At 40.4% G+C, this 17,706-nt stretch overlaps 1 protein-coding gene across 10 annotated transcripts in view; it reads left to right on the top strand.

Moving 5' to 3' along the window:
• KANSL1L (KAT8 regulatory NSL complex subunit 1 like) overlaps positions 1–17,706 on the top strand; it is a 62,992-nt gene that overhangs the window by 20,401 nt on the left and 24,885 nt on the right. For 7 of the 10 annotated variants that reach the window (XR_004752475.1, XM_035332026.1, XM_035332025.1 and 4 more), the window contains exons 3-6: positions 475–616; positions 4,354–4,551; positions 7,240–7,361; positions 12,075–12,276. Coding sequence is in view for 9 of the 10 variants with exons in the window: in XM_035332026.1 (XP_035187917.1) it covers positions 475–616; positions 4,354–4,551; positions 7,240–7,361; positions 12,075–12,276 (664 nt within the window). In the remaining variant the exon portion in view is untranslated. The remainder of the gene's footprint in view (positions 1–474; positions 617–4,353; positions 4,552–7,239; positions 7,362–12,074; positions 12,277–17,706) is intronic. The other 3 variants (XM_035332021.1, XM_035332020.1, XM_035332028.1) reach the window with 2 other exon arrangements.

Below are 17,706 nucleotides of genomic sequence, written 5' to 3'. Positions count from 1 at the left end.
CAACTTGAATGAAAGAAAGCTAAACTGCTTGGTAGCATTCTTGGCCAGTGACTTGATAGTTTGCTGGTCATTGTTGGATGATGTTGCAGTTGTTAGCAACTGATATTCATGGAAGCTTGTGGGAGGAAGTGTGCTGGAAGAATTTGGATGCTGGCTGGTGGAGTGGCTGGAATTCTTCACAGATCTGTAATCTGCATTAACTAACATAGTTGGGTAGTTTCTCCAGGTCTGGGTTTGTCATACCGAACAGAAAAGTAGCCTAGCCTGGGAATAGTTAGTGAACGTTGATGGTACTGGTTTGGGCAAGTTCTGTAGTTACAGAAATAAGCTGATGTGGAACTGGATGGGTATAATCTGATATTTTCTAAAAGCAACTGAGATGCTTGCAACATGAGGCAGAGCAGCTGTCAAAAATGTTCTTGTGCAAATGTGGTTATCTTTATTTTTGGACTAACCAGCATTTTGTCTTCACAGCAGCTATACTTCTGAATGGAAGTGGCTTGCAGACAGAGCTAGAATTGGCAGCCGTTGGACATGGCTTCAAGCCCAGATTTCAGAACTAGAATACAAAATCCAACAACTAACTGACCTTCACAGGCAGATACGTGCCACCAAGGTATTGTCTGTAAGCTCACAACTGGGCTTTTCCAATCTTTTTTTTTTTTTTTTTTTTTTGACAGTGTTTCTTGTAATATTTATTTCTTCGGTTCCTTGTTGTTGTTGTTGTTTGTTTTGCCCTGGAGTTCTTGTATCTGAGTGGACTGTTGCACGCAAAGTTTAATGACAAAGACATCAGGAGCTGAAAAGTGTTGTACCCTAGAGGCATCAGTACAGGTCTGGGAGTCAGGAACCTTCTTATCTGTGATAGTTGGAGACTTTGTTAGTGACTTTGAGGGTCCTGGCACAAGGTACTTCACTTGTCACACTATTTTCCTCTCTGTAGAGAGGCAAGATTTAGCTTTTAGGAGGGGTGGCTGGCTATTCATTTTCATGTTGTGAGGTTTGGGGGGCTTTTTTTTGTTATTTACAGTGCGTGTTTATTCTGAGGATTAGTTAGTTAATGTTTGTACAGCACTTTGAACAGGTCAAGGATTAATTATTACTAAAATTCCAAAGTGTATAACTCATGTACTGGCCTTTGTAAATCGAACTGGCTAGACAGTGGTAAAGTCACATTCCTAAAACATTAATTATCTATCTATCAATTTAACGGCTTGTCCAGGTCAGTCTCCTGAGCAAGAAACCTAAACCTGTGATCATTCTGTTGGTGTGACAGAAGCAGGTTTTGGAGAAGGGCTCATTGACGAATGTCATGTAAATTGTGTGATGTGTGCTGGGGTCAGATAAGCTCCGGTGGAGAGGAGCCAGGAGATGCTTTACGTTTTTTGTGGCTGAACATGAGACTTGGAGGAGGAAAAAGGAGAGGGAAATCATGCTAGAGAGCGTTTCCTGCTGGTCACATAAAGAAGAATTATTCCCTCTGCCATAGCCCTCAAAGGCCTTCTTGTCATATCCAGCTTTGTCTTTCCTGGTCACAACTTTTCCCCATTTAGGTTTTTCTTTAAAATAGAAGTGAAAGAAGATTTTGTATTTTGCTGAATGCTGAGAAAGTCCCTATTTTAGTGTTGTCCTAAATACCAGATACATGCTAGATATTAGAAATACCAGATATATGACAGATACATGCAGCCTGTTACGCCCCAAACCTATCACACTTTAAGGTGGCATAGATCTCATGAGCTGCAGAAGAGGGAGAAAGAAATAGCAGATAAATGAGGGAAAGAGCGTTCATTTAGTCATGCATTTTCTTCGCATTAGGTGGCGTGTTGGCTCGGAGCCTAGTCATCTTCCTGGTGGAGATCTTTAGTGACATTCCTTTTTGCAAACTTCATGCCCCTTTCACCAGCTGTGGTGTTCAGCATTTGGCTTTGTGTCCCACGGTGAAGGTGGATGTGTATTTTCTTTGGCTCTGGTCATTCTGTATGCATGTTTGTAGCATACCAGTACAGCGGCTATGGAAGGACATGCGGGCTGATAGAAGAGCTCTTTGTTTTCATTTAGTGGCTGCAGAGTAGTTACACAATATTGTTCGAATTTGTATGCTCTTTAATGGTTTCATAGTGCTTTCTGTATGTTTTGAGTGGAAAAAAATGTGATTCATAGCCAGTGAACAATGACTTCAGGCACAACAGGAAGGGAGATGGTTAACTTGTGGGCTGTTTTTTTGGCCTGATGCATTGTGTCTTCTGCATCCCTGTGCACGCAGAAGTAGAAGCTTTGTATCTTTGAGCGTCGGTCCACTTAAAAACCGCTTATCTGCCAAACAAAAGAATTTGATTTAATTTTGGGGGAAGCGGGCAGGGGAAGTTGGTGTCCAAAACCTACTGGTTGTAACCAGTTTGACTTGTAATTCCTATATAATCAAGGTTAGTCTTCTAATCCTTTTGCCTTCCTCTTTTACGCCTATTCTGTCTATTCCTTTTCATATTTTTCAATTTACTCCTTCCTTTTCCACTTCCCTCTTTCCGTGCTTGTCAGCAGGATTCCACAACTTCAAAAAATAAAATTTCAATGGAAAGAGGTGGGTGTGGGGGGTTCCCTCTTTTGAGTGCTTTTCCTGTGAGCTTCTGATTTCAGAATTTGTTTAAGACATTTATGGATTGTTTTTAGCCTCTTCCCATGATCAAGACCTGGGATCTTTTTGCTGCCTTACTTTCTAAAGCTGTTGAACTGGCTTGTCCTCCTGTTGTGGCACATAAAAATTAGAACTATACTTGAACTTCCTTGAACGTGCTGACCACTTCGTAACTGCTGTGGCCTACATATTAGAGTATGATACGGTCTGGCTTCATTTCCATCTGCCAGAAATTGAAAAGCACAGATGGTGAGGTACTGCCTAATAGCAAATGTAGAAAATCTTGTGTTGACTTGGTGGAAATCCAGAATCTCTGTGCGCCTTCTGGATATGGAAGCAAGTTTTTAAGCACCTGAGTTTATTTTTGAAGTATTTTGTTGTCAGGCTTGAAGTTAAAGCTTAAACAGAGGAATAAGTTAGAGGCACAAGGAGGACTGGACAATTTAATCTTTTCTCCTGGTCTCATCTTTGAAGCCTCTTTGAGAATTGCTTCCGTGTTTTAGGGCAAGCTGCTGCTGAGGCAGGAGTCAAGGCACAAGTAAAACTACAGGACCCTTGATTTTCTACAACCTTGGTGAAGTCTATCCCACCATCTTACAGGGGTTCCTTGTGTTCACATAGTGACAGTTTTCCCTTGCTTTTAGTGGAATATTCCCACTAGAAAGAAAAATTTGAGGCAGAGCAATTGAATGATCCCATTCTTTCAATATCTGGTTGATACCTGAGTAACAGTCAGCAAGTCCTTTCTCTTCGGAATATGTCTATAAAGGCTTGGTAGGTGTTTCTGAGTATTACCTGTATTTGCTTAAGATAATGACAAATTAAGACAACATTTGAGGAACTGTTTCCAAGTTTGTTTGTTTGGTTTTTATAATTTTTATATATATATATTTTTTCATGTTTTAAGTCTGTTGAACCAACTGAAATGTTACCTGAGAATGTATTTTACACTTCCGTTTTTCTTATCCGTGAAGTGGAAAGCACAATGGGGTGTTCTTTTCCTACTTTCATTTCTGAAACTGTTATTTCCCTACCATGTAAAGCTGTATTTATCTTATTAGGTGACGTACTTTAGATGATAGATCATGTTTCGTACCGTGTTTGTGCAGAATGTCTTGAAAAGTAATGAGATTGCTAGAATATGTAGGGTAGTTGCCTGTGTAAATATGAAACTCTAAAAATGCTCATCTTAAAAATCAATTATTAAATTGTAAAAGGTTTTTGTTTTGATTTGTAGCAGTCTGTACTACATAAAATGACAACCTTGATGCATTTTGTTTAGAACATGGATAAGAAGAAGAAAAATAGAGTGCTTTAAAATGCCTCAGAGAAATCCATTGGCTACAGACTGTAACCAACTTCAAATCAAAGGGTGGTTGTTTCTTACGGAAAAACCTCTTCTTAAACCAGCAGGCAAATGATCGTGTAGTTGCTCTAATAAGTATGAATTTCTGATTTGAATTTTGGCACAGATGTTTAAGCAGTGGTTTAACACTGTAGAGCAATTGCTATTATAGGGAGTAGCATGAGCAATGCAGCTTTTCATTAATAAAAATACCTGCTATTTCTATATTTTGTGTATTTAAAGTCTGGGCTAAGTGCTCCAGAGAGTTGCTGGGAGGATTTAAGGGGGATGTGCCAGGTTCAGCTGCCCCTTAAACATGATTTAGGAGGGTTAATTCATTGTCAACCAACTGTGTTCAATTGCTGTTGTCTAGGGGATGGTGATCTTAGAAGAATTCCCATTTCCAAAAGACATTTTGAAGAAGCAAATACAATTGACAGACCAAGAAGCTTTATTAAACGCCACAGGGAATTCGCAAGCTGCCATTGAGAGACAGGATTCTTTGCCGGAGCATGACTTTGAAATGTCACCCAGCAGTCCTACCCTGCTTTTACGAAACATAGAAAAACAGGTAAAGTAAAATAAGAACTGAATGGTCAATGGAGCCAAATGATTTACTTCAGAAGTAGGGCAGGTTCCATGGTGATGCCATCCAAACAGGAAGGTATTTTGCACTCCTGAGAGTGGGTGCTGTTGGATTCAAGGGCTTAAATAATACATTGTATACAGGTTTACAAATTAACCTTTTATTTCTGATGTGTCTGTGTTACCGCATTGTCTCCATCAAAGCAGCCACATAACTGCTTCTAAAAGCTATCCCCAAACCTGCCTCTCCCCTGTAGTTAGGTTTCGTGTAGAGCTGCCACAGGTTATTTCAGGAAATACTTGTGTGAGATGAAAGAGTGCAGCTGAGGTTGGAGGTATGCTGCATTTTATGAAGGCCCCAGCTGGATATAATTGGCTGGCTTTTCAAGTGTTGCAGGAGCAATCTGGTTAGGAGCTGAGGAATTCCAGGTAGAGCCGTGAGCAGAGTTTTGGTTCATGGTGTTCAAAACAGTCATTTCCAAGATTAATTCCAGGAAATAAAATAGAGACTCCAGCAGGGTTTTCTTTTGCTAGAAAATACGTAAGGAATATGCTAGGATCACATTGCTGAAGGAGATACAGGAAATTTGTTTTCTGAATGAGTTAATGGGGTTAGCGTAAAGCAAACCTAACAAAAGCAATATGGTGCATTAATTACCTTGCTACTGTCCCTGAATTCTTGGTCATATGCATGTTGTTTAAATGGGGTAAAAGCAGCTTTAGGTACCATGTCTGTTTCTGAATCTCTGTGCCAATTTTTCTTATTTGATAGTCATACTTTCCTGTTCTTAAAATGCTTCCCCTGTTTGATGGATCTTAACCACAACAGACAGGAGCGTGGAAGTAATGAAACAGGAAATTTATATGCACAGTGCTGGCAATTGCACAAGGTAAACCAAAGAGCATTTTTAGAATGTGGTGAGTGTCCCTTCTTAAGTGATTATTTGGAGAATTAAACACAATTTTCTTCTAGTTAGACACTTAACAAATGAGGTACTAGGATTGTGTTTGCTGGTACCAAAGCATTTACAAACAGGTCCAAGAACTGCGATGACTTGAAAGTAAAGGTGTTCTTTTAACGCATCTCTCAGATTACACCAGATTTCTTCCTTTTTGACCACACAAAGATCTGGGGCTCGATTTTCGTTTTATTGTTTTATTTTTTTTGACTAGTGGTTCTATAAATCAACCTTGACCCTAACCTGGACCCTGGGTTTCTTGTTGTTCACTGTCAAGAATAGCGCTGCTGTAGGCTGAAGTATATCCGCACCCATTCCCACATAATTCTTCAGTCCAATGTTAGAGCATTGCTTTGTTAAAACAAGTAATTTTACGTGTGAACGAAAAATATGAAACAAAATACAAAATGACTCAGCCTCTCTTTTTTTTAATACTGTTTTCAAGTTATTTTCAAAGCTATGCAATGTTTTAAAAACATGTAATTTTTTCCTTGCAGTTTGGACATCTGCCATTGTTGTGGTGCTTTGACATTCAGTAGAGTCTTTGCTCCTTACGGATTGAATGCTGTTGAGATTTTGAAATCAATCTGCTAAATATTTTACTGACAGCGTTTTTGCTTTGTCCAGACCCTTTATAATTGACTTGCTATTTCTGTGCTTTAATATCCGTCCCTGAATATTTTATTCTGACGTGAAATTTCTACCTGTTTACCCAACTGCATCACTTAAACGTTAACAGAAAAGACGTGACTTGTAATAAAATGGAAAATAATTTTTTCAGCATCTTTCTACATAAATGGTAGTGCCTGAAAATGTAAGGCAAACGTATGGAGCAACCTTTAGTAATTCTTGTTTTAAGCAGTCATAGTCCTGAATGATAAACCCACAAAAATTTTAGCAGTTTAAGAAAACGTACTCCATTTCAGATACATTTCATTTATGTTTAGTATGCAGCAGTTTCCTCTAAGTAAACTTGTGGCTACATTTACTGTTGGAATAACCATTAAGGTTTGACATTTAAAACAAAAACATTGTGAAATGTTATCTGGAGTCAGTCCACAGCTGCATTGCTTTACAGGGAGTAATTCTTAGTTTTAACAAACAACCTGCCTTTGTTTTCGGACAACCTTAAAAGACTGGGATTCTGGGGGTGGGCACTAGTTTTGAGGATATCAGAAGATTTTAGCCATTCTGTATGTAGTTACTCTTGTAGATTTCTTTTTAATTACAGTGAGCAATGAGGAGTATTCTTTTAATAAGAAAAAATACTCTGGGTGAACAAAATGTACAATGAATAGCAGACTTTTTTTTTTTCCTATTGAAATGCTTTCTGGACAGCCAGTTAGCTCTGAGCTGCAGCTGTTGTAATGTCAGCTGTGAAGTGTTCTGGTTTCTTCTACCTTTCAAAAAATGTTGGGCTAAAATACTGAAATCACTAATGTATTTTGTATGTTATTTATTGTGTTCGAGGCTGAGAGTTGAGAGTTGGTTTTCTTGTTTGTTTGTTTTTGTTGTGTTTTGTATAGCTGAATATGATAATTGTGAAAGAAAAAAAAAAAAATGACCTCTTGATTATTCAACAAGAAGAAACTAAATATGTTCCATGATGTATGAGACTGGAACCTTAAGTAGGAAAACAACAAAAGCCCAGGACCTTTGTGCTGTTGAGTATGGTTAAGGGTCTGACTACCTTCCTTTTTTTTTTTTTTTTCCAGAGTGCGCAACTGAGTGAAATCATCAGTAGCCTAATTGCTCCACTCAACCTGTCTCCAGCCTCTTCTTCTCTCTCACCCAAAGCTTGTAGGCACAGGCAGCTGGTCAATGGCATCTCCTTCAGGTAGGTGACAGTGTGGTAGTGTTTTGGTTGAGAACAACTTCTGGTAAAGTGAGGTAAATGGAACAGATAATCCTTACAATAACAAATTAGGAAAAGAAAACTGCTTCCTGTAAATTTCAGGAGAGACAAAGTCTTGCTTGTGAAGTTGAATGTAGTAAGTTTCTCTTTGGTTCTTAGAGGCATCATAAAATAATGCCATCACTGTAATTGCACTTACATACTGAGATGGAGAATGGGTCCGCATAGTAGCGAAAGGATACAGCAAATATCATGCTACTTCAGACTATTTTAGTCTTAATGTATTCAGTCAGCATGAATTCAACTTGATCACTTGAAAACTGACAAACTAGACTTCACTAGGTTAGTAGAAATCACAAGCAATGCCAGCTGTGGCACCGTGGGTCAGAGTCTGTTTATTTGTGACAGTCATTAGTTTGCTCTTCTTCATTTTGAGGCCAAATTTATCTTTGCCAGCTGCTTTTTCAGGAATTTGAGAGAATATTTTTTTAGTTTGTGGTCTTTTGTTCTGGATGGATTTACTTCCCATGTACATAGCAGCTTGAAATTAATACTGTAGACAAATGTTTCTCAGTACTATCCATACATTGTAATAATACCATCCATTATTCATGAATTTTACAATAAGCTAGAGGTACTAATCAGTATTATTCTCAAAACGATACTAAGATAATTATCTACGGTCCTGTCTTACAAAAGACCTAGGTGTGTAGGGTATTTCTCTGGAGATATTGATAATGTGATTTGGGGGGATGGAGGAGTTGCAGAGTTATTCACACGTCTTGATTAAAACGAAATGGATGAAGAAGGTGTTCCCTGTCAGAGCCGGGGCCTTCCTGGCAGTGTCTCCAGCAGAACCTAATTCCCTGGCTCCCGGCTCCACTTGGGGCTGGCCACACCGTCTGTTTCAGCAGCTTTGCTGCAGAAGCTGGAGCTTCCCCCGAGGAGATTATAATGAGCAGCTTGGATGGGCAGCTTCTTTAACCACCGTCTGTTGCCAAAGCGATTGTGTGACTGTGCCCTAAATTTAAGGATGAAGGGGTCCTGTCACGTAGCATTCGTGTTCCTGACGTGTCAGTTGTTTACAAATAACTCAGGGAAAAATCAGAAGGTGTGCTGAGCTTTGGAGTAGAAGTAGCCCTGAAACAGAGTTGCTATTAGAGTTGGGGATATGGAAGAAGAGAGGAATTTATGCTATTGTGAAACCCATGTCTTGAATTAGTGACTTCCTCATGGAACAGATAAGGAAGGGTTCCTGCTTTTAAAAGTGTTTTTAGATGTGGCTGAAGTTGACTTCATGACGAGGGGGACTAATGGTGTAACTTCAAGCCACTTTTCTACATGTTACTTGCCATCAGATGTTTATCAGGAACTCTCCCAAATCAGCCCTCTTTTGGCTTTATGAGCAGCACACTGGTCTGAGCAGCTCAGGGAGTGTTCACTCTAAGGCTGTTTTTTTGTTTTACTGATGATCTCTAACAGCCCAAAGAAGAATGGGAAGACTTGGAAGATTTTCTCAGTGCTGTAGCTCTGAACTGAGAGGCGTGTGACCTTTCTATTTATCATCTTGGAAAATCAGTGAAATTAGTTTAGTTTTTCACTTCTTGTGAAGTGTTTGGAAATCTAAAAAAATGCAATTCATTAAAGATGGTGATTAAGCACAGGGTAGTGGTTACCATAAGAATCCTGCAGGGAAATTCACTGACTCCTACTTGTGGTTTTGAGTATGTTTCAGGTTTTTGTTGTATTTTGTTGTTGTTATTTAGTGTGCAATTAATTCAGGGAGTTACCTACTGGAGTTAATTTATTGGCTTCTTCTCCCCTCACTCTTCCTAGAGCATTGTGACTGAATTATGTACTTCAGAAAGTACAAATCAAAGCCAACTGAAAAGTAGGGTGATTTGGAGGACAAAATAGAAGGGATGATAGCTATTTTTGCTTAGGTAAATTGGTGAAATTAGTTGTAGGCTCCTGATTTGAAAGATGTGATAGGCCATGTTTACAGTAGGTCTGCGTGTGAGGAGGTGCTTTGAGGTTGGTAATCATGGGTTTGCAGTATGGTTGGTTACTTGGGCTGTTCCCAGTGGAATTGGTGGCGCATGTGGATGCGCCTTCTGGTTGATTAAATGTGGGTAACCTTGAACTGCCATTTGTCAAAGTCTAATTCCATTAGTGGCTTCCTTTTTCCATGTAGCTTTTCTTTGGTCAGTTGAATTTGGATCCCAGTATCAGCCAGGAGCTTTGTATGAAGTTAAATGTTCATAGCAGCAGCTCCTTAAGCTACTGAAAACCACATCAGGAGAGAGGAGGGAAAAAAAAATCTTTAGTTTAGAACAGATAGAGTCTGTCTGTGGCTTCTGGTGCACGTATGTTTTTGTAAGGTCTTGTTCTTCACCTAGGCTACAGTGCCAGAAAGGCCAACCTGCAAGCTTTGAAAGGAGTGCTTCAGCAAATTCATGAATTTTACATGTGGGGATAGTTCACCTCTGTTCTTCTGTAGAATCTTGTTTTGAAAACCATCCTCAATTAAGATCTAAATGAACAGATAACTTCAGCCTTGACTAGGAAGCCTATTTGCACAAGGGGCAAGAAAACCATACTGTTGTGTATTGGAGCTGCAAGTCACAGAACTGACGATTCTGCTTCCTCTGAAAATGGAGCTGAACATTCCTGGAAGGCACAGGAGGGTAAATAGAGCAGCTGGAAAAGACTGCAGAGAGATTATCAAAGACTGAGGCAGACCCCCAGAACAAAGGCGGGAACTGCAGAAATGGAGGAGCCAGACCGCGGAACTTTTTGTGCTAATATTCTTGTCCAAATTGTTGTGTATGTAACAGGGAGGTAGTGGAAGTCCAGAAGCTAGTCTTGACACTGTCTGACATGAATGGAGATAATGAGAGAGAATTTGGGTTTTGAGAATTCAGAGAAAGTATTTTAAGGAAACTTTTGCATGGACTTGAAATATTTAATTTCTTTCTCAAGTCTTAAAAGCTCAGCATTAGCATTGAGAATGTCATACTTCAGTATTTTGGGCTGTTTCTTGGCACTTACTTAACATGTCCCTCTAAATAAATTATACCCTTCTTCTTTTAATTAGCACATTTTTTCATTGTGTGTGTGTTGCTTTTTGGGAGGGTTTTGATGAATTAAAAGGATGGTTCAAATTCAAGCCAATCAAGCATTATTACCGCACCAACACAACATGGGACAGTGTTTAGTCAAGCTTTCCTAACAAGTGCTTCTGTTTAATAAAATGTTCTGTTAGCAGACAGCTACTTGTCAAAAAAGACTGATAAATGGCCTCATAATAAATTCATTTTCAGATTGTATTGTCTGTTAGTTTTTTAATGAATCTGTACCTTGCCAGATGAAGTTCCTGAGAGAAAATAATCATTGATACAGAGAAAGTAATGCTTGGTGCAGATAGATGACCTGTTAGGAGCTGAAATACCCCATGTACTTGCACTTCTCGGGTAGTTCAGAGTTGAAGTCCAGGTCTTAGTATCATAAAAAATAAATGCACACTTTAGTGTTTTTTGCAGTAAGCCGTTTTCTTTGCAGGCAGGTGTTGCTACAGCAACAAAATAAAATTGGGACACGTATAAAAGTGAAGCATATTCTTCCCTTTGAATCATTCCTACCCAAATGGAGGGTGTTTTGAATTCTCACCTGGTAGCCTACCTTGTTTGGATGAGCAGGCAGGCTGCAGTTAGGTGAGAGTGATCCAGGCATATTAAATGAAGGCAGTCATTACTGTTCTTGGCCCTGTGCTGGCACATGGCTTTTTTGCTCATGTTCTGTATAATAAATATTATTATATACATTCTGTATATAATAAAAGTAAAAATAAAAAAAGACCGCGTGGTTGCAGTAGCCCTCTCTCAGTCCCGCACGCCACTCCAGCAGTTACTACTCTATTCCCCAGCCAGATTTGCTGCTGTCATCTCATCTCTTTGAGCTTATGTATGAGGTAGATACTGTTTGGTGATAATGAGTGAATAGATAAACAGGCTAACGCTATTTGATTGTTCTCAGGGGCTTCACTGTAATAATTCTTAAAGGAAGCATCAAATACCTTTCCCAAGCAATGCAGTTCCCATCATTTCCCTGAAAGTGAGGTTTAATGGCCTTGTGTTGGACAAACTAAATGTGCAGAATTCCTGATTCTGATACAAAAGTTTCACAGTGAGATGCAGCCCCTACAGAATGGACTCTGGTTTGTAAGACATTAGTAAAGCTTCAGTCCTTGAGCAGAACTACACAATCTGGAAGTATTCTGGCAGGACTCTAGGTCTCCTTTATGTTAGCATGAGCATTGCTTTGAGTGGAATGTATGTTTATAGGGAATTATTAATTGTTATTTAATATTCATAGGTATTAGAAGTGTCAGAGAGAGTTCTTGATTTGGAAAACCCAAGAACTGTTACATGCTTAAAATCTTTACTTTATTTCAACATTGGCTTCTGTGACCAGAAAAGTGAGCAAGAATGATAAAATTCCTTTTGTAACATAACACCGAATTAATCAAAGAGCAAACAAAGCATGTACATGGTTTCCTGAAACAATAAACCAAAATACTTCAGTATGTCTTAAAATTAGATTGCTAATGCTAATCAGAGCTTGAAATCTTGGCCTGTGTACATGGAGTGTATTTACATTTATGGTTTTCCTCCCTTATTAATTATGAAATTGCAGAGCTTCAGACAACAGAGAAGTATCCTCTTCGAGCAGCTGGTTGCTTGATCATCAGCACATCAAGAAAAGAAGAAGAGACAGGACAAGACTAAGATCTCTCTCTGTAACCAATGTCAGCACATCTGCCCGAACGAGGCCACTACACAGTTTCCAGAAGAGAAAACTCTACAGAATGCACGGTGCCTGTAACTGGAATCAGCAGGTAGGCCCTTGCCTCTCTCTCCAGGAGACAAAACCAAAGAATCTGGCTGCTAGAGTCAGCGAGTGTCTGTCTGGTATGTCAGAAGCGTAGTGCATGCTGTGTTGGTTATTTGTTATGTTCGGGGAGCGTATAGCGTGTGTGGTGGGAGTACTGGCTGTATCAGCAGGAGCTCAGAGTTAATGAGTCAAACATAAAAATTAAAGATCTCGCAGAATCCTGCTTTTCAAACCAATTTGTTGCATGGCTATCTGTAAAGTCTTTGTACAGTCTAAGGGACAGCTCAAGAGCTTCCTTGGGAGGCTTGACTGCTGAGGAAACATACTATGGCGTATATCAGCTGCCTGCTTGTTTTCAGAGTATTTGTTTTAACTACAAGCAAGTTTACACAGCTGGTGGCACATTATTTTCTAGGAAATTAAATTGCAATATCTTAATCTCGTTTCCGTTTTTGCTGTTCTTGATTAGCTATGTTGCCTCTTTCATGACTTTTTATGAGTGTCTTAAAACTCCTAAAATTTTCTGCATTACAAAGAAATGAATGCTTTAAAATGGGGGAAAAAAACTGTAGTGCAAGACAAGGCATATCTGTTCACAGCTGATATTAATAGCATATTGCTGTTAGGAATGTATAATGAATTTAGCTGTGGTACTTAAAGCAACAGTAGCTAATTTGGGAGCAGAGACAGTATGAACCCATTTGTTAGAGCAGTGTTAGTCCCAAGTGATTTTAATTTCTTGATTATTTTGCCTTTTAGTGACAGAAATCTCCATGTCTCCTGTTAACTATCTAGAAAATACAAAGTGTACCAATGGTCTGGGGGGAGAAATTTTCCCCACAAAGATGTTCTGTGTGAGTGTGCTGATTCAGCATGCTCTGCAAAATTGCAGTAAGTGTCCTAGTTTTAGCTAAAGACGAGCAGAAAGCAAGAATTTTGTCAAAAAGCTGTCTGGTTTCTTACTAGCTTGACTTCCCAGTTTCCTGGCCGTGGGGCATGAAGACTTGGCAGCCTGCCTGGAGGGTTGATGGTGGGACTTACAGTTTGGGAGCTGTAGCTCCTAGTCACTTAGGCATCTCCTCTTGCATTAGCCAAGGAGACTGTTGCTGACCTGGGCTTGGTTCCCATTCAGTCCAGTCCACCTTCTGATAAAGAACTTAGAGGCCTCGATCCCAGGCTGAGGCCTGACCAGTCCTTCTTGTTGCTTCTCAGCAGGAGACTCCAGGACCTTCCGTTCTCCTTAAACATGCTGGGTTTCTGTTCCAGATGCAGCTTCTAAATAGCAAGCTCTTCTGGAAGCCTGCATCCTGCGGGTTCAAAAATCTCAAATATACACCTAGGCATGCAGGCAGAAGTTTCTACAATTGCTGCTTATGTGTCTCTGTCTTTTAAAAGCTGGTCTAGAGCAACTGCAGTCCAGAAAATACCAGTAGAAGCTTGTGAATAGGAACTTCATTTCTGCAGACCAGCAGTTGGAGCACAAAGCAGAGTTTACATCTTTGTCTTCAACCAGCTGGAGAGCCGAGCTGCTTTGGGTGCTCAGTAGTTTACCTAGACTGCAATCAGCAGGTGTGTTTTATGTTATCAGTTAAGGCTTCAAATATTGGAGCTAGGTAATTGTGTATCTGCTCTTTACATTTCTAGTGCTTAGGTTTCTGTAGGCTAAGCTACCTCGTGTCTCTGTACCGAAAGCACAGAGATGGCCAAAGACAGTGTGGTAAAGACTTGTGCAGGGAATGCTGTGTCAGAGGGGCCTCCCAGAGCTCAAGGAACATAATCTCTTGATGTCTTCCATTTAAAAATGACCACTCCCACCCTCCCTCTAAACAAAAAATAAGCAATCCCATTCTTCCCACAGAGGAGCCTTTAGCATTAGTGAAATGGAAGCAAAAATGTCCTCCATGTTAAAGGAATTCCAGTCTAAATTCCTGGAATTCTAAGGCATATGCAATGTTTTTATATTCCTTCTGCAGTGATGTGATCCCAAATCAAATTGGTTTGGAATCTCTAGGCTGCTTTCCAAAAACCTAAAACGCAGTCTTACCGTTGTTGAGTTTTAGTAATGGACCTCATGGGTGAAGAGGAGAGATCTGTTCATTTGCATCTCTTGCCTAGTGATCTCTTTATTGACTCTGAATCTCAGTATCTTCAGGGTAGTTGAAGGCCACATAACTTGGATGCCATCGATAGCTTCTGGAAACGTGTGCACCAAGACTGCAGGTCAAATGTATCTTCTACTTTACAATCAGATGCTTGCTTGGAAGGGTTTGTAAAATCATTGCTAGCCTTAGCCAGCTTGTGATGGGTGACTGTATGTGTTGTGATGATGAGTTAATGCTTACCACAGCTCTCAGCACAGAAATCTGTGGTTATGCTGTGCTTTCTACCTTGGGAGTTAACCGAGGGGCTACGTGGAGAGCTGTGTTATCTGCTACAGAGGGATTCTGCTCATGTTCCTGGAGAAAATAAGAGGTGTTGGCAGCAATCAAGCTGTCAGCTTCAGACTTCATGCAAGTGCCAAACTCAATTAAAGTTTTCAAAATTAAGGTAAAGATTTAACAGAGGCACATACAGTGTTGGTTAAAAACAGAGATCCAGCTGGGGAAGTAAGTGATAAAATTGAAGTAGACAATTTCAGCATGTTCTGACAATCAGACTTGAATGCTTATCAAGTCTTAGAATTAAGAGCCATCAACAGTGTACAGTTTCATTCAAGAAGTTTGATTCTAACGGGCAGTGGCACTGTCTGACTCGTGCACTCGGTACACTTGGTCACCCAGCTGTTGATGAGATTGCTCAGCTTGAAAAGGAAGAACACTGGATATCAGCCCAGGCAGACCTGTATATTAGGCAGATGTCTAAGGGTAAGGCTGCAAATGTGGAGTGGCCTCTGGGACTGATACCTGTTTTTCTTAGAAAATGCATTTATTTTCCAATTAGTAATCCAGCAAATTTCCTCTGGCCTTTTATAGAAAAATGAGTTATTCCTTAGCAACATGGAAAACAGTTGAATTTTTAATGTAACGTTACTGTGCTGCCTCTGGCAGGTGGTTCTCCCATATTTCTTTTGAGTTTCAGATATTTTTATAGTCCATGGAACCATGGTTTGTAAGGATCCCCCTTTCTTTAAGGACATTGGCCTGACAGCAAGCTGCAGCTGGGGAGACTTGCTGCTACCTCTCTGCAGCAGTGGTGGAGTTAACAGAGAGCAGCTTGCCAAAGTCTGAAGGAGAAGATTGGATCTTTTGAACACTGCAGCTCCTCTGCCAGCTTCTGGTTCACACAGCCAGCGAGTGCCTGGCGGTACTGATGGGCGATGCAATCTGAGCAAATGAGGACTACTAGAGGAATCACAGCAAATGCAGACTTCCCGTGTGTAGGATGTAAGAAATGCTGGCTTAGCTTTGAGGAATTTGTTTTTTCAGGAGAGCAGATGACCGCCTATGTGCCCTTTTGTTTATTGAATGGCATTCAGAGCGTTGTCCTTAGCATCTCTTCAAATTCTTTTGGGAAGCTCGTTTTCCCTGCGCAGCCCCCAACATCCATGTTAGGAAAAGGAAAGTATAAAACTGTGAGCTGCTATCCCATCTGCCAGTTCATAAGGTCACTGGGAAGAGAGCCACATTTTTTCTCTATCTACTGCCATGCCGCATACATTTGCAATGCTGTCAAAAGTTTGAGTCTTCAGTGACCTAGTAGCCTCCCAGTGCCTGCTGAGAGATGCCCTGCATTGTCCTCTGCTTTGCTGTATTTCTCTTCTGAAGAAGAGTATACCTTTCCCTACTCCAGTATTGTACGTAATGGTTATACTGTATACAAGAAAGCAAAGAACTCATGCAAGAAGCAGTGCAAAACTAGATGAGTCCTTGAAATTGCCCTGGAAGTGCAGAAGACCTGCCAGATGAACAAGATAGCTAGGCTGCAGTGGGATAAATAAAACAGGATGTGGGGTGTTTGCCTTATCCGTCACCATTCAGTATCCTCAGGAACTTAAAACATCCTTTGGGGCCAAATTCGCTTGTCCACTAAATCAGAATGAGTAAGTACCACAGACGATCTGTTTGTCATCTTTTGGCTGTGGAATCTGTTTTGCATCTTTCTTCTTTCATTATCTAAGTATCTCAGTAAGAACTTAAGCCATCTCTTGGTTGCGAGTCAGTGTGCAAGCCACTCAGGACAATCCCCTTGCACAATGAGCCCTGCATTGAGACTGCAGTTTGTTTCGGAGTAGAGGATGTGATTGGAGTGATGATTTCTTCAGCCTGAGTTTTCAATGAGTGTTAAGAACTTGCATGTGGAGTAAAACTATGGAGCAGCTGCAGGCATGCTCTAGTAGGAGTGACACGTGCTCCTGGACGGGGGCTGGAGTCCTGAGATGGCTTCATTTGAAGCACTGAGCTGCAATTGAATCTTTTCCTGGTGTTTGTGGCATTTCTAACTTTTTTTATATTTATAACATTTCTAGCCGCACCCACTGCGGATTCTCCAATGCCTGGGTGCTCCCACAGATACTTTTCCTGCAGCAGGGACTTGGAGTATCTCTGGCTATTTTTTGCCTAAACTTGGAAGAACTGAATTTATCTTTGAGATTTCAAAAGCTCTATAAAATTTATTTAATAGCAGCCAACAAGCGTTACTACTACTCGGGTAGTCTCAGCGAGGTTTTTGCTTAGTTCACATGTCCTGGTGTTTACTAGAATCTATTTCCTCTGTGTGCCTTGTTGCAGGGTTTGTGTTTTGCTGTTATTTTTTTTGTTGTTGTAACAAGGAATTTGTTTTGCCCAGGTCATTTTGTTAGTTTTGTCATGTCATTAGCTAGGATGTTATGTTAGTTTCACCTCTTTTGGTTAAGTGTTGCTTCACCCAGAGGTGTCACTGGGGCTAGGTAGTTAAAATATTATACAGAGATAGCTAAAGGTAATAGGCAAAAGAGGAGAGAGATCTGCCTACTATCAAATTTGGTCCTCCCAGGTTTTTGCGGGGTTCTGGAGCATGGTGTTTTTTTTTAATCAGAAAATACTCACTGTATTCTGTATCTCCACCTGCTGGAGGAAGGCATGGTTGTGTGGACTGAGGCACATGTGGGGAAAACTGCAATTTAAATTTGCAGTGGTGCCAACACCCTGAAAGTCAGGAACCGAGGTGCAAAAGCTTGCATTTTAGATGCCATGAGCAAACAATTGGTATAATGTTGCCATCTCTTGCGGTTGAATATTGCTATAGATAGTAACTATCATTCAGTAGCCAGCCAGCAATTCTGCCCTCAGGCAGAGAAGCAGCCATTTCCCCATAGTTGCACTGAAAGGACCTACTGGTTGTCATTCCCCTTGGTGTGTCGCTAGATGTTGGCTCCACCACCTGCATCTGCATAGCTTACTGGCACTGCTGGCTTCTCAAAAGCTGTTAGTACAAGGAGTGGTGCTGTCTCGCCAAG

The sequence above is a fragment of the Oxyura jamaicensis genome, chromosome 7 (assembly GCF_011077185.1).
Source record: "Oxyura jamaicensis isolate SHBP4307 breed ruddy duck chromosome 7, BPBGC_Ojam_1.0, whole genome shotgun sequence".
Taxonomy (NCBI): domain Eukaryota; kingdom Metazoa; phylum Chordata; class Aves; order Anseriformes; family Anatidae; genus Oxyura; species Oxyura jamaicensis.
The sequence above is the reverse complement of the archived record's forward strand: the minus strand, read 5'-3'. Positions and strand labels throughout refer to the sequence as shown.